The sequence below is a fragment of the Cyprinus carpio genome, chromosome A24, assembly GCF_018340385.1.
Source record: "Cyprinus carpio isolate SPL01 chromosome A24, ASM1834038v1, whole genome shotgun sequence".
In the NCBI taxonomy this organism is placed as follows: Eukaryota; Metazoa; Chordata; class Actinopteri; order Cypriniformes; family Cyprinidae; genus Cyprinus; species Cyprinus carpio.
Window position 1 is genome coordinate 24,206,172 of NC_056595.1, and position 17,720 is coordinate 24,223,891.

A 17,720-nucleotide genomic window follows, 5' to 3' on the forward strand; every position below is an offset into this window, starting at 1 on the left:
ATTTCATTTTGTTTATTTTTATTTAATATATTTTATAATTTCTTTATTTTTAATTTCATTAATTTAAATTACATTATTTTAGTTTTTTATTTTGTTTCACTATTTTTTAATTTAATTTTATTTTATTTTTATTGTTTTAAATTATTTTAAATATATTCCAATTATAACTACGCAAACAACGCAATAAATTTTATATAAATCATAAAAAAAAAAAAATGCAACATTAATGAAAAATACACCACAATAATACATTGGTTATTAATCATGCTCATAGTAAATGCATCATGTCTAGGTCTGTCACGATAGCAACTTTTTGTTGTGCGATTATATTGCCCCAGAAATAACTGCGATAAACAATATTATTGTCATTTTAAGACCACTTTATGCCACTGAACATATAATCGTAATCTAACAGCAAAATAATACAAGAAGGCCAACACACTTCCAAATGACAACAAACTTTTAATTCTTAACAATATTTAGATCATAGAAAATTATTTATCAAAATATTAGATACCTTAACTTCAATAAATAGTAAATAAACATTTACTAAAAAAGTAACAAGTAGAAAAAAGAAAAATCCACAAATAACTTGTATGGAGAATTTTCCATCTACAGATTTTTCTCGGACCCTCTTTTCTCTGTAAGTTAAGGATGCACTGTATTGCTGAAAAACTTCGTTATGATGACGTCACGTCTCCACAGTAGAGCAGCAGACGTAATGATGTCATGCAAGTCTTGAGTCGACTGCATGCTTGAGTGTAGAAGGGAAGTGCCTGCTGTTACACACCTAATATTCACACCCACTTCCTGTCTGAAAGCCCCTCTCTTCCTCCACTAGAACGATCTGTCCTCCTCACTGTGGTGCTTCACCAGTAGAGGACGCCACACAGGATTCGACAGCTACATATGACTCAGCTCCGTGATTTATGATCTCGAGATTAATGTGTTTTATTTTATTTTATTTGGAATTGTATTATTAAAAATTTATTATAAATTGAATTTTATTTTGAAAATATATTTTTATTTTAATTGTATTAATTTAGTTTAATATTATTTTGAAAATATTTTTTTATTTTATTATTTTTTAGTTTTATTTTATATATATATATATATATATATATAGTATATATATATATATATATATATATATATATACATATATATAATTTAAATAAAAATAAAATATTATAATGTATTTTAACTTGATTTAAAAAAATTACTGGGTGTATTTTTAAGTTTTAATAAGAGAGAAACGAATTTCAGCTTAGCCTTTTGAACTGGTGCCTCAGGATAGCTCTGTTTAATCGGGAAGCTGTCTCTCTGTGTGTGTGTGTGTTTTTTTTTTTTTTTTTTTTTCTGTGTGTGTCACAGCTGTAATCCTGCTGCATTACACCGCTGCCACATCTTTAATCTCTGTGATTAAGGAAAACACAGACGCAAAGTCTTGAGATTACACAACACAGGAAGACACAAATTATGATTATCAGCAGAGAGACGCCACAAATGAGTCACCGGCTTTGAAAAAAAGAGAGTTAAAGAAGGAATTGAGCACGTTTGGGCTGGTTTCACCCTCAAGACGATCTTGTTTTTATCTGCTGCATTGATTTCTGCTGATAACTGGACATGTTAGATGATCACACGTGTGTCTGATGAAATAACATCTCACGAGATTGCAGCATAATATATGACATCATCATAATAGAGAATGTTTCCTGCACACTTGTTTTTGCTGCGGTGCATATTATAGTACATAAATGACAGTCAATACCATTCCTAAAGGAGTATAGGTAGTTCTGATTATTGTGTTTATTAAAACTAAATGTTTTCTTCTCATTTTGTTGTTATTCTGTCGCAGTAAGAGTCATGGCGGATCTGAGCTTGACCGACGCTCTGACCGACAGTGTTCCTCAATCTGGCGTAGAGAACATGGTGGAGAGGGATTTCGTGGCCACGCTGGAGGCCGAGACCTTCGACGATCAGGTCGGAGAGACAGTTGACAAGACGAACTTCATCCCACTGCTGGACAATGACGGGAAGGGTGAGTCTGATCTGTTGATGTTAGCAGGTCACCCAGCATAAGCATCAGGCGTGCCCAAGTGTTACTGTGTCAGCTGTACTACCAAACTTATTTTATTTTATTTTATTTTATTTTATTATTGCATTGCATTTTATTTTATTATTGCATTGCATTGCATTTATTTATTATTTTATTGCATTGCATTTATTTATTATTTTATTTTATTGCATTGCATTTATTTATTTTATTGCAATGCATTGCATTTATTTATTATTTTATTTTATTGCATTGCATTGCATTTATTTATTATTTTATTGCATTGCATTGCATTTATTTATTATTTTATTGCATTGCATTTATTTATTATTTTATTGCATTGCATTTATTTATTATTTTATTGCATTGCATTGCATTTATTTATTATTTTATTGCATTGCATTGCATTTTATTTATTTTTTGCATTGCATTTTTTATTTTATTGCATTTTTACACTACATTTACATGATCTTATTTTTCTTTCTTTTTTCTCTTTTTTTTCTCTACTTATTTTATAGTAGAAGTTGTGCGGCGCCTCTCTTCACAGATTGTTAATCGTTTTTTTTCTCGAGATGAAGTATGTGTGGAAACCCGTCTCTCCTGTTTCAGTAACCTGTGATGTTCATTGAATGTTTGTGTGTGAAATAAGCAATTCCTCTAGTTTATATTGGCCTGTGTGAATCTTTTGTGGCCGTCTGTCTGATTGATTTCCAAGAGTTTGTTTGCATTGAGCAAACTGTGTTTGTCAAGAATCTGCCGTCTGCTTTTGAGGATTCTCCCATGCAGACGCCTCTAATTGTTAAGTCTGTGTGTGTGTGTGTGTGTGTGTGTGTGTGTGTGTGTATGTGAGCGCAGATCCAGTAGTCAAGAACGCACAGCAGGAAGTTCAAGGGGCTCAAAACCCTGGTAAGACTTTCAGATTTCCTCATCGCCCCAGTTTAGTTTCGGGTGTCGCTCCATGATCATACTCATACCTAGTTCAGATCATATTCTTTCATGCTCATCTTCAGTATAAGATCATTTTATTATCTCTCTCATTGCACGTAGAGGAGACTAAAACCTTCATTTACCAAGGTTTTAGTAACTCTGTAATTGCATGTTTATCCTTTCAGCAGTGCATTGAATAGTACTTTTTACTGTCCTCCTCAATCTGGACATCTAGCGTCCTCTATCACAGGGATTTGACATCGACAAACTTTGTATTATTATTATTGCTTCCAATTTGTTGATACAGACACGAGTTGAAAGTGTGATCGTGCATAGACACTCAAACCGAATCGAGATTGTGAGAAAGGTCCAGCATGTATCGTAACGCATCGATTAATCAGATGTCTGTCGCTCTTGTTTACATGCACCGATGTTTGCAGTCTGAATGAATCCAGTCTGTATTCAGATGTGAAAGAACTGTTCATTAACAGAGCCATTGCAAGCAAAACTGTAGTTTTTACCTTGTTGGCAAATAGAAAAATATGTCAGAAGATTTTCAGCAAGTATTCATTCTCCTCTGCTGACCAGTTCGATGTAAATAAACATATGTATCATGTGCACACGGTCATTTAGATTCTAACTGAGTAATCTGATTCAAAGGTTCAAATGGTTAATATTTTCCTTTTTTATGGATTTTTAAGGCAGTGTTATCTGATAACCCCGTCATATACCTATATATGACGGTGCATCTGGTCTCCATGTCCCGGTCAATGCTTTTTGCTCTTGTAGGTTTAGCGTTCACTTTAATTGCCTCCATTCTCACACACACGGATGACAGTAAGCCTTTATTCTCCGCTCTTAGCACACAAGAGCAGAATGCATCAGACGGGGCGAGCCAGACTCTCATTGCATGCTGAAGAACAAAGATGCTTCGTCTGGATGCTGGAGTCACTGCAGCTCACACAATGACAATCAGAGACTAATATGTGCTTTTAACTGAATGGCTTCATGATGGGCGAGACAGAAAAATAGCATGCATTAGTGATTATTGACAAAACATTTCATGCCTAATAAAATACACCCAGCTTTGCTTTAACAAATGCATGGTGTGTTTTATTAACCGTCCTTAAGATGGCGCTGTTGTTCTGGATTTTTAAACATTCATCGTGATTATGGAAAGTTTCTCTTTGCTGTTTTTGCAGGAAGTAAGTAGGGCAGAGGATATAGATGTGTGAGCTGCAGCCGACGCAGATGTCCAGGGAATAACGCCATTTTTAAACACATCTTTATTTATTTATTTGCATATTTGTGGGCGGGGCCGTGCATGCTGCATGCAAGCGATTGATTGACAGGTGTGAAGTACTAACCAGCGCTGTTGTTCTCTTCCCGTCTGCCCTGCGTCGTGTCTGTTTCTGCCTCATGTCTGGCTTCAGACGACTAGATCTTCTGCTCGTGGCTGCGTCTCGATGCCTCTTCTCCTCTCGCTCACGCTGCTGAACCTTCTGGAAAACCTGTTCCTGACACCTTCTTCAAAAGCCTCAGCGTTACGCCCTGCTTCAGGACCTGGGATGTGTTGAGAGCTGGAGAAAAACCTGATTCCAAACCCTAGTGAGCTGCTGTCTACATAGGCTGCTGCCTTCTAATGTTCAGTTTTATTAAACTATTGCGACTAGGGTCGGGTACCGTTTCACTTTTATCAGTTCTGAATCTGTATTTAGAATCCAGTTCTTATCAAATCTGTGTTCAGATCAAAATATTTACAAAAATTAGCATACCTTTTATTCCTGGCACATTTACACAACTAAATGTGACCCTGGACCACAAAACCAGTCTAAAGTGTCAATTTTTTGAAATTGAGATATATATATACATCATCTGAAAGCGGAGTAAATAATCTCTCCATTGATGTGTGGTTTGTTAGGACGACAATATTTGTCTGAGATACAATTATTTGAAAATCTGGAATCTGAGGGTGCAAAAAAATCTAAATACTGAGAAAATCATCTTTAAAGTTGTCCAAATGAATTCTTAGCAATGCATATTACTAATCAAAAATTACATTTTGATATATTTACAGTAAGAAATTTACAAAATATCTTCATGGAACATGATCTTTACTTAATATCCTAATGATTTTTGGCATAAAAGAAAAATCTATAATTTTGACCCATACAGTGTTTTTTTTGGCTATTGCTACAAATATACCCCAGAGACTTAAGACTGCTTTTGTGCTCCAGGGACACAAATAACATTTATTTAAAATTGAAGTAAATTAATAAATTCTTAATATTCAAGTAAATACTACAGATATTGAATAATTCAATCTAAAAAAAAAAAAAACAAACAAACAAAAAAAAACATTTGAATTGAATAAACGTTATTCTTATTAAAGCTACAAAAGTGATTCAGTAATAAACAGTGAGTGATTTTCCAAATAGGAACTGGTTCTCGATACCCAACTTTTTTTAACACAGAAATCAGGTGAAGTGTTGGGTAAAATGTGCATTTTTCTGATAACGAGTTACTCAAACCGCATACAAACATGGAACACCAATTTTGGATAAAATATGCATTTCACTAATAATATGATACTCAAGTGTCTTAAAAGCAGCAAAATCCTGTACCTTTAAAACAAACCAGAAAATGTGGAACACACTATGATGCCTTAAAACGCTGACTATGTAGGCAGCTCACTAGGTTTTGAACACTGTGTGGTTGTCAAACACACTCCAGTCTCTCATTTAAAGACATTTTCTTCTTCCTCTTCGGCAAAGTCATCGCAGGCACACTGTACAGCAGCATCAGCGGCCGCGGGACGCTCCAAAACCCCTCCGTAGGCTCAAGGGAAAAGGGATCTTTTGAGGGAACGGTAGCTCAGAGTGAGAGTTGATCTATCTGGTGATGACAGACCGCGGACACACACACACACACACACACACAAACACACAATCTGTTTAGCATCTCACTGTCAGGCCTTTCTTCTTTCTCATGCACATTTCTCCAGTTAAAGTCAACATGAACATGAGTCAGATCACATAAAAAAAAATATCAATGTACTATTTGTATAGTCATTGTTTAAGGCTGCTGGAGTGTCAGTGAATTAATTAATGTTAGTTAATGTGATAAATGTGACAGCAATAATATCAAATAGAGTAGAGGGTTATTATAGTTAACTAAAACTAAAATTATACAAAAACATTTTGTTACTAGAATAAAATAATATTGAATATAATTTTTAAATATTTTATTTCAGGTCATGTTTATTTTATATTAACATTAACTGAAATTAAATATTTTTTAAAAATATTTTATTTATTATTTTAGCTAGATTGCTAGATTTTTTTACTTTAATTTGTTTGAATCATTTCTACTAATTAACTACATTTTAAATTAATAAAAACTATACAGACATAAAATAAAAAAAGCACAGGATAATTACTAAAACTTAAAAAAATGGAATATATAAACTGAAAATATTAATAGAAACAAAACACTAATAATATCTCATTGATTATTACTGTGTGACTCTGACTCATGTTTCAGCCCAAAATGCATCACCGTGTAGAAGTATGTGGTTTGTGATTGTAATTTCATGTTGGCTTCAAGTCTGTTTTTGTCTTAATATCCTAGAGAGACTTTATTATTTGTGATAATCACTTGATAACCTGTAAACATGCGCCATCAGGATGTCATATGAGTTCTGATGCACACAGCTTTGTTTATCATCATACAGCAGTCGCCCAAAGAGACGTGTTGTGAATTCATTGCTGCATTTGATTACATGTAAGATGCATCGTGCAAACAAACGTATGTGTATGTACTCGTGTCTGGCTGTGTTAAAGCTCACTGCTTTGAGAGCTCCGCTGCCAGAGTTCATCACACACACACACACACACACACACACACACACACACACACACACACACACACTGGCAGCCTGTCGCAGTCTCAGCAGTGTTTATATACACACTCGTAGCAGACTGTCTGTCTAAGGCCAGAAACGCATGCATGGGTTACAAAGATGATATTAATATCTATAGAGCAGGTAGCATGATATCCAAATATTTTCAATAAAATTCAATATTTATTTTACACAATATTTACTCAAAATTGACTAAAAATGTTGTTAAAAATTTCAAAATTTTCATATTCATTAAAGCCATTAAAACCAATATAAACAATATATAAATAGAATTCAGTATAATTCATTATTTCAGCCCTGATGATGCACTCAGTTGTTTTATTTTTTAATTTATTAAAATTATTTATTGATCCGACTTTTTTTCCATTACTCAACACTCTTTCTTCCAGCTGTACGTTTGTTTTTAACAAGTGCATGTGTTTTTAATGATTGATTGATTCGTCTGTTTTTCTAGTCTTCTACATGCTAATAAACAACCAAAAGAAGCTTCTTACCAACAACAAAAAACCACCTACTTACTCTTTCATTTAAAAAAAATGAAAAAAAATAATGTTATTACATGCATTATATTCATAGGATGTCTCGGCTTGCAAAAGTGCATTTTTAAAGATAAGGTGTGTCATGTTTTGCAACAGTAGCCATACCAAACCCCAAGAAAATTTTTTATATATATAATATATCTATATCATTCATATATATATCTATCATTTATAGATATATAATATATATCTTATATCCTTATATATATTAATTATTCTTATTATTATTATTATTCATTATATATATATCTATTTTTTTTTAATAAATTACTATATTTATTTAATTTATTTTTTTAATTATTTTTTTTATTTTTTTTTATTTTTTTTATTTTTTTTTCCAACCTGCTCTTGGTCTTTAATTGCATATAAAATATTATAGAATATAATATTATAGAATTATATAATAATACTTCTGTGCAGCTGAAACACTTTGCAACTCTGTTTGGTGCTTCAGATGCCGCAGAAATCACACACTGCATCTTTAGAGATGGATTGATCTCATTTAACCCGTTTAACCAGAAACCAAGAAAGGCTTCAAACACGCTGCTGCTGTTGCTTCTTCATCCTCTCACACACACGCTGGCTGCTGTAGTCTGTATTACGTCTGATGTACGTGCAGATTTTTCTAGTGTCCACACAGTTAATAAAGTTTTTATCGGCTGTATCTGTCTGTCTGAACTGTCTGTCCTTGTACTCTGAAGTCTTATGTGGCTGGTATGTTCACGTTTACACATCAGTGTTCTGATAGAGAAACAGAATCGCAGTGTTAAACTTGACAAATGGCTGCATATTAAAGGGATAGTTCTCTTAAAAATAGAAGAATAGCATTGAACCCCATTGACTTTCACTGTATGGAGAAGAAGCTCTGTTTGTGTTTCACAGACAAAGGAAAGTCATGGGTGTACTCCTGGTCCTGCCTCCTCCTGTGTGTGTTTGTGGCTCCTGCGGGAGCTCTATATGGGTCAGTCTGGCCTACTCGAGTCTGTTTTAGAGCTGGACGGCTCCGCAGCAGATGTTGTGTCCCTGATTCTCCGGAGGACGAGCACCTCTGAGTACACCACTTATCCATCCATCTCCACCCACATCAATCAGTCACACGTTTTGTTTTAGAAAGGCAAGTTTTTAATGTTTTGTCGGCAGAATATAACGCTAGCGGCAAGGTATCACAGCACATTTCAATGCATAATATATACAAATCATACAAATATCAATACCGTTTTTAAAAAAATGTTTCTAATTATATTCTAATATGCTGATTTGCTGCTCAATAAACATTTCGGATTATTATCAATGTTGAAAAGAGTTATGCAGCTTCATAATTTTATGGAAACCGTAGTACATTTTATATCAGGATGCCTTGATGAGTAGAAATTTATTTGAAATAGAAATCTTTTGTAACATTATGATGTCTTCACTGTCACTTTTGATCAATTTAATGCATGCTTGCTGAATATTCACCACTAGTGATTTTCTTAAAAAAAATAAAAATATAATAGCTTTATACCTCTTTATGTACTTTTATGATTTTTTGATTATTTCTTAAGATGTAGTATTCTATACTTTTTTGTGGTTTGCTTTATTATTTTAATTTTTTGTTCTACGTTATTATTTTATTATCTATTAGAGGCAGTGTTTCTGTGGGTATACGAATCTGTTGGTGGTTCACCGGATATTTAGGATCTTGGTGAACTTAGTGTGTGATGTTTGCACTCCTGGGTCACATTTGTCATTTTCAAAAAAAGACACTAAAAAACTCTTACTGACCCTATTTTAGGATCGTTGTGGCAGTGGTTATTGTGTATAGTTTTATTTTTCATGATATGAGTTTTCTTCATAATTGTAAGTATCTTGTGTGGATTTGTAACAAATCATTGTGGATTTTTGATATCAACTGTCTATAGTATTATACATGTCTAATAAACTACTATGTCTTATTTGATAACTATAAAATTCTTGATTATTTCATTATTTGATAGATGATATTAAATATTATTATAATCTTTTTTTTCGTGTTTTTTTTTTTTTTTTTACAGAGGGCTGAAGTAACCTATTAAAGTTTAACCTGGAGGACTGCATAAAAACTAAACATATTTACCTTCCTAATGTAAATATGGTTATATAATTATATAATTTTTGTCTTTGATCAGGTTTGAACAAGCTTCAGTAATACATTAATAAATCACTAAAGCTCTACAGCCCTCCCCTCACGACAGGAAATGGATTAAACGCTTATGACAGCTTTGCAGTCCTGATGTGTTTGAATCATGTGTTCTAATCTGAACTGAGGTCAGTCTGAGGATGTCTGTTTCCCATAATCCCGTCTGCAGAGGTGCTTTCCCTTCCTCCTCATTCTTAGGATTGGTCTTTTGGAGATTTGTGATGTGTTTGAATCATGTGTAAGCCGTGAGCACTGATGATGGAGCAGCGGTGGGGTCAGACTGAGGACACACACACACACACACACACTCCTCCTCGTCTTCCTCTTCACCGTTTAAACAAGATTCTAATCTACCTCCTCTACAACCTCATCTTTTTCTCCTCTTCCCACAATACTTCATTTCTTCTGAAACAAGAGTTTAATCTACGGTCTTGACCATCTCCGTTTTTTCTCCTCTTCCTCTTCTTCATCTTCATCTTGGTTTTGTTGTTGTATTATTCTTTCTCTTCTGCCTCATTATTTTTGTTATACTTTATTTTCTTCTTCCTCATCTTCTTTTTCTTTTTCCTCTTGTTTTTTGTTTTTGTTGTTGTTGTTCTTCCTCATCTTTATCCTCCTCTTCCTCAGTGACATCTTCCTCCTCTTTTTTTCTCTTTCTTGTTTTTGTTTTTATTGTTGTAATCCACACCTCATATCATTTTTTCTCTTTCTTGTTTTTGTTTTTATTGTTGTTGTTCATCATTGTCTTCATCCTCCTCTTCCTCATCATCTTGTTTTTCATTATTTTGTGAATCTTCATCTTCCTCTTCTTTGTCATGTTCATCCTTATCATCTTTCTCATCTCCCTCTTCTTCTTCCTCATCTTCTTTCTCATTATCTTCCTCTTTTTGTTCATCATCGTCTTTTTCTTTTCCCTCTTGTTTTTTTTTCATTGTTCTTCCTCCTCATCATCATCCCACTTTTCCTCATTTCCTTCTGCCTCTTCTTCTTTTTAGTCGTCTTGTTTTCGTTATTGAAGCAGTTTTTGGTGTCATAACAATCATAAATAACCCTGTTGTGTCTTTGTAAAGTCTGTGTGGCCCATGGGAGGTTTAGAGGCACACAGACACCGAAACGAGAAAAGAGACAGAATCACTGTCCACAAACATATATCAGAGAGATGGGTTCAAACTCTGGGCAAAGACATAAAAAAGAAACACACACACACACAAAATACAGCCTGTAACTTCAGTTCTATAACACACAAAAAGGCTAAATTCAACTAGACTTCTGTGGAGACAACCAGTAATACTGTTTTATCTTTTTTCAATTCCCAAAAACTTTTTTAAAAAAAAAAAATAATAATAATAATAATAATAAATTCTGTTGTTAGTGGAGAAAAAACTATCAAATACTAAATACTAAAGTATTAAAATGTATATTGTACTAATATATTTTAATAATAATAATAAATACTGCTGTTAATGTCATTTAAAAATATTTTTATTAATCTATATTTAGACATATTGTATTTATATATTTTAATAATAATAATAATAAATTCTGTTTTAATAATGTCATTTAAAAATATTTTTATTAATCTATATTTAGACATTGTATTTATATATTTAAATAATAATAATAATAATAATACATTCTGTTGTTAATGGAGAAAATACTATCAAATACTAAATACTAATATATTTAAATTTGTTGTATTTATATATTTTAGTAATTTAATAATAATACTGTTGTTAATGTCATTTCAAATACTTTTATTAATCTATATTTAGACATATTGTATTTATATATTTTAATAATAATAAATTATGTTGTTAATGGAGAAAATACTATCAAATACTAAATACTAATACATTTAAATGTATATTGTATTTATGTTTTAATAATAACACATACTATTGTTAATTACATTTTAATAATACATTAATTAATCTATATTTAAACTTCTATTGTATTTATATATTTTAATAATAATAATAATACAAACACTGTTGTTAATGACATTTTAAAAATACTTGTATTAATCTATAAAATTTGTTATTTATATATTAGTTTTTTCATATAATGATGATAATAGTAATAATAATCAAATAACAGTAATATCATTATAATATTTAAATATGAAAAGTATAAATATATTAGTGTTTAGCTTTTAATAGTATTTAATGATTTTTAATTAACAATAGCATTTCTTCTTATTATTTATAATAAATAAAAAAACTAAAAAAATATAACAATAAGAATTATCAACCAATTTATCTACAACCCAAATGCCTATGGCCCACATGCTGTTCATTATCATGGATAATATTTTGAATCATTCCCAATTAAAAGAAGTCCTAAAAGCTTCCACACCCCTCCAGTTGTTGATTTCCCAGCATGCTCTCGGGCATCAGACAGACTGGTGACGGGTCATAACCCATCTAGTTTTGTCTGAGATGAGCAGGTTATGTAAATATTATCATCCGATGAATGTGTTTCTGATGCGATCAGAGAACAGAAACCACAGGGTGAGTTTTTCTAAACCAGAGCTGACAGGCTGAGGCTGTTCGTAGCTGGTTTAGTAGTTTTCCTCTGAATGTACAGTACGCATCTCTCTCTTCCGCTCACCAAAGCTGCATTTATTTGATAAAAATACAGTAAAAATATTATTACAATTTAAAACACCAGTTTTCTATGTGAATCTCTGTTAAGGTGTAATTTATTTCTGTGATGCACAGCTGTATTTTCAGCATCGTTACTCCAGTCTTCAGTGTCACATGATCTTCAGAAATCATTCTAATATGATGATTTGCTGCTCAAGAAACATTTCTGATTATTATCAATGTTGAAAACAGAATATTTTTGTGGAAACTGTGATGCATTTTATTTTTCAGGATTCACAGATGAATAGAAAGTTCAAAAGAACAGCATTTATTTTTAAATAGAAATCTTTTCTAACATTACAAATGTCTTCACTTGCACTTTATCAATTTAATGCGTCCTTGTAAATAAATTCTCACCCCGAACTTTTGAATGGTATTCCAATTAATAAAAACTTAAATTTCATAAAAGGCAGAAGACTAATACTATAGTGCACGAGGCATATGACCTTTTAATGGTAATTTTATCTTTTTTTATCTTTTTTTGTGAAGGCAAAAAAACAAAATGAGCTAAATTTCATAAGGAACTAATGATTTTCCCTTTTGCAGAGAAGCTGTCTGTTTGATTTTGTGCGCAGATACAGTATCGCCTGGTTTATTTGATGCAGTTAATGTGGCTTGTGAAGTCTGTGGGTGAGACTGTCTTGATTTTGGCTCGAGAGCACAGACAGCATCCCACCCGGAGGTCCTGACCGAGTGCTGCTCTGTTTGTGTCCGTGGTCCTGTCGAGTCTTTTCAGCGTCAGCCGCTCCGAGCCGCCGGCCCGTCCAGAACCGCCTCTTGGGATCAGGAGCTTCCCCGCCCGGAAGGGACCACGAGCTCACAGCGTGCCCGAGCCGCTGGAGCTCTGCGCTTTGACCGAATCGAGCTGTGTGTTCATGTGTGCATGGAAATAGTGTGCTGTGTGTTTGAAATGGAGCAGGTGAGGCGAAGGCGTCTCTAATCAGAGCGGAGAGATCATATCATGTTTGTTTTACAGGCACTGTGAATCCGCTGACCCCACGGAAAGAGACGTTTGGGACAGACTTACTATCAGGTGAGTCAGAATGGGTCAGCATTTCCAGAGCTTCCAAGATCTAGTCCACGATACAGATTACTGAAGTCAAGAAGAGACTGTGTCTGACTGACGCTTTGTTTTTATGTCATTTAGAGACCGGGTTGTTTTGTGAAATCGATTAAATGGCAATAATAGACCAGCATGGAAAACACACAGTCAAATATTAGTGTGACAGACTCCACAAACACAGACATAACTGGATCAGAATTAATGTACATGCAGAGTTTTATTTTAGTGACTTTTTTGTTTTTGTTAATATTATGAATTAGATTCTATTTTTATGTGTATAAAGTTTTATTAGTTTTTCTGTATCATTTTATACATTTTTATTTACCAAAAAACCTAACTTTAATAATAATAATAATATTTTTTTTAAATATTTGAATTAAATGTATTTTTTAGATTTTCTGTTTTCACTTTGTTTTAGTGTATTTTTTTTTTTTTTTTGAAGTTTAAGTTGAGCTAAAGAAAAATGAGAAATGTTGGCTTGGCAACTAGCTAAAATAAAATGTTATTTTATTTTAATTTTTAAAAAATTAAAAAAAAAAAACAATTTGTTTTTTTTTTCCCAACCGTAAACAATCATATCTCAGAACTGATTTTGCCGGTGAATTTAAAGTTTACCTGCTGCCTCGAATTAAATTCTGAACATCTTTTAAAGATTTTATGGCATAAAATTCCCAGACATTGGCAATAAATTGCTTCCTGTAGCTGCTTTGGATAAAAGTGTCTGCTAAATGAATGAATGAATGTAAATCCAGCGTTCAGCTCTTCCTCACATGTGTTCGTGGTATCTGTTGTGAAGCTTTGTAAAGTCAGCCAAAGTCAGCCAGATGGAGAAAGTGTTTTCCAGTTTTGTGTGCAATATGCATCAGATTAACAGTGAACGGACAGTTTCTTAATAAAATGAACTTGATGAGTGCCTGTGATCGTCTGGTCCTCCTCCAGTGTGCTTCTGAGGGAGTTTTCACCTCTTTTTTGTTTTTTTTTGGTCCAGCAGGTGAATCACAGGAGCACGAGTACTTGCTGACTGTTGCTGTGTTCTTTAATAAATAACATGAGCATGAACATACAGTCTCTTAGATGAAAACACCGGTCACTTCTCTCCTCTCGCTGAAATGCAGCGCAGCATCTGTTGTTCATCTGCTCTCTCTGTCTCTCTCTAGACTCAGGCTCACAGTCCAGCCCTCCGCTGATGATGGACAGCAGCCCGCTGGCAGCGTTCACAGGTGACCTCACTCATAACCCAAAACCTCCAGCCCCAATCATAGTTTGAAGTTTGCCAGAAATGTTTTATTGAAGTTGGTGAATTGTTTAACAATTGTTATACATTTATATTTATTTTATATAATAATAATGATGATAATAATAATATATTTAATAAATAGTTTTTTTAATTAGAATCTTCTACTGTAGAAAAAATCTAAATCATTTATTTATTATTAAATATTTTATAAATATTTTTGTATTAATAATGTAGTTGTAGCAGTATAATTTTAATAATTATTTTAATTATATCATAATTTATTTTTCTTCTTGTGTGTGTGTATATATGTGTGTGTGTGTATATATATATATATATAGATATATATATAATATATATATTATATATATATATATATATATATATATATGATTATATATATATAAAATGTTATGAAAAAATTCTATTTTAATAACAAATATATAATAATACATTAATAATTAATAATAACATTCATTAATAATTTATTTGAAATATTAATTGATAATATATTAATACATTGATTTAATATATTATTACACTGTAAATACTACCACTATTTATATTAATATCTGTGTGACTGGTGGTGTATATACATTAACTTTTTTTCTTTATTAATTAAAATCAAATATATGCTCATTTGAAATTACAAATAAAATATTTAAAATAAAATAAAAAATATTCAAATATAAAATACTCCATATAATGTCACATTATTAAATATTACAGTATATTACAATATATAATTATAATTTTTTTTTATTAAAGTAGTGAAATGGTAAATACTTTTGACTGCATCTTTAGTAATTTAATTTTGTCATGTTTATATATAGAGCGCGAGATTCTAAAAAAATCATTCAAACTAATTTTATCTACGCTGCTTGAGGCCGGACCGCCCGTTAATTACACGCTTTTATTTGTTCAGTGTCATCTTGTTGAATCTTTCTCCGGCCATTAATTAGGTTTTCTAAAATTGTGTGTCCAGCAAAACAACACCTCTAATTACCCCTGACCTCGTTTAACGCAGATCTCACGTCTTCTCCTCCTGTGATTCCTGTTGGGAATGAGATACACATCTATATCTGCCTTAGCTAATAGTTATATCGGTTATCGATGTTCTTTCATGATGTCATTGTGTGGCAACATCATGTTAAGTCACAGACAAAAACTCTATCTTCGGTCGTGTGCTGATGAATAAAGATTTGATTTGATGTCGCCTGGAGCTTTTATTCTGCACTCTAATGGGCCGCATTAGTAGTAATGCTAGTAATGAGAATGAGATGAATTCATTAGCAGGGTAAATCAACAGACCTGGGAAGACAATAGCTGATGATGGCGCTGGTTTGAAGAGCTCTTGGGAGGTGATGAGTCACGCTCACATCAGAAATCAGCTCAGATGCTCCACCTGTTACAGACTCACTCGCTCTCTGTCATACCTCATGTAGTACAGAACATACATGTGTCCAATCTGATAAACGTTTATGACAGATACATGCGTAGATCATAGATACAGATGTTACAGATGATAGTGGAAACCTTTGAAATTGCAGGAGAATGTTAAATTAAAAAACATGTCTGGATTGTATTTCACTTTTTCTTACATTTTCTTAAACCGTCTCGTTACTGTAATAAGAGGGATCTATTATATATTTGTCAAGAAGTTGCCAAGTATTTATTTAATATTTAATAAATGTAATGCGCTTAATACTGTGGATTTAAAAAAAAAATATTTAATTTTTATTATTTTTTATAAATATTGTTATATTTAATTTAGTATTTTATTTACAAATTAGTAATGTTAATATTATACGTCTATCTGCTATATTACTACTACTACTATTAATAATAAAAAATACATTGTCATTGTTGTTATTGTTAGTTGTAGTAGTATTAGCAGTAGTATTTCAAGTAATAATAATAATAATAAAAAATGTTTTATTAACGTAGAATCTTCGACTGTAAAATCTAAATATTATATTATTTGTTTATTTATTATTTTTATAAATAATTATTTTTTTTATTTTAATATTAAATTAATACTATAAATTCTATAATACTAATATTATAAATCCAATTACTGTATTATTACTTCCACCACTACTACTACTACTAATTATTAATAATAATTTAGTAGTAGTAGTAGTATTAGCAGTATTTAAAGTAATATTATTATTATTATTATTATTATTATTATTATTAAATGTTTTAGTACTGTAGAATCTTCTAAATCTTTTATTTATTGTTTTTTATAAATAGTTTGATTTTTTTTTTTATTTTAATATCTAATTAAAACTATAAATCCTATAATACTAATATTATAAATCCAACTACTTTATTGCTAATTCCACTACCACTACTTATAATCATTAATAATAATTTAGTAGTAGTATTAGCAGTATTTACTGTATACTAATAATAATAATAATAATAAATTACTTTATTACTATAATTAATATAATAATTATTATTATTATTACTAATATCAAAATCTCTTTAGATATTGTGTCTGTCATTTCACATTTTGGAGCCAAATACATGGTATAATGCATTAAATATGTAATGTAATGTCTTTGAACCCATAGGTTTCTCTCAGCCCAGCGTAATGTCGGCGGTGATCACAGGTGCTGCTCCTTTCCAGACAGAAAGACCGTCTGGTGTGGCTGAAGTGCAGGAGCCGCCAGCTTCTCTGGCCACCGAAGCCCCCAAAATACCATCTGAACCCCCGACAGCCACGACACCCAAGAGCCCACAGGACACATCTGCAGGTAGTGAGGAAAAATCTGCACACATATCATGACATTGAGTGTATGTCAGTGTTATTAATACGTTTTAAGTGTATTTTGGTCATAGAATTGATATTTCTTTTAAGCAGTAATGTTTAATAGCATGTAATCGTTTTCAAATACTGTTCATCCCCTTAGCATGCATTTCCCTCATGTTCTTCCCATGTGTTTTGGATTCGGGATTATGGGACTCCTACAGGAGGAATGTCCACTGGGGGGCACTATAACTGGTGCTAGTTACATTATCAGTTGTCAAAACTAGTCAAAGCCTTCCATTCTGGTATCCCAGGGGCCTTACACACGTACCAGATGGAGAGTCATCTTAACTCATGCATGAGTCAGTTATCAAGTGCCTGATCATGAAGTCACCCAGATGGAAATTAGGCGATGACA

The 17,720-nt window shown here is 32.2% G+C and overlaps 1 protein-coding gene across 1 annotated transcript in view; it reads left to right on the top strand.

Moving 5' to 3' along the window:
- LOC109071197 (microtubule-associated protein 4-like) overlaps positions 1-17,720 on the top strand; it is a 64,711-nt gene that overhangs the window by 12,066 nt on the left and 34,925 nt on the right. Inside the window, 5 exon segments of the mRNA XM_042714840.1 lie at positions 1,859-2,041; positions 2,912-2,962; positions 13,224-13,280; positions 14,468-14,530; positions 17,127-17,309. Coding sequence (XP_042570774.1) covers positions 1,867-2,041; positions 2,912-2,962; positions 13,224-13,280; positions 14,468-14,530; positions 17,127-17,309 — 529 coding nt within the window. The 5' untranslated portion in view covers positions 1,859-1,866.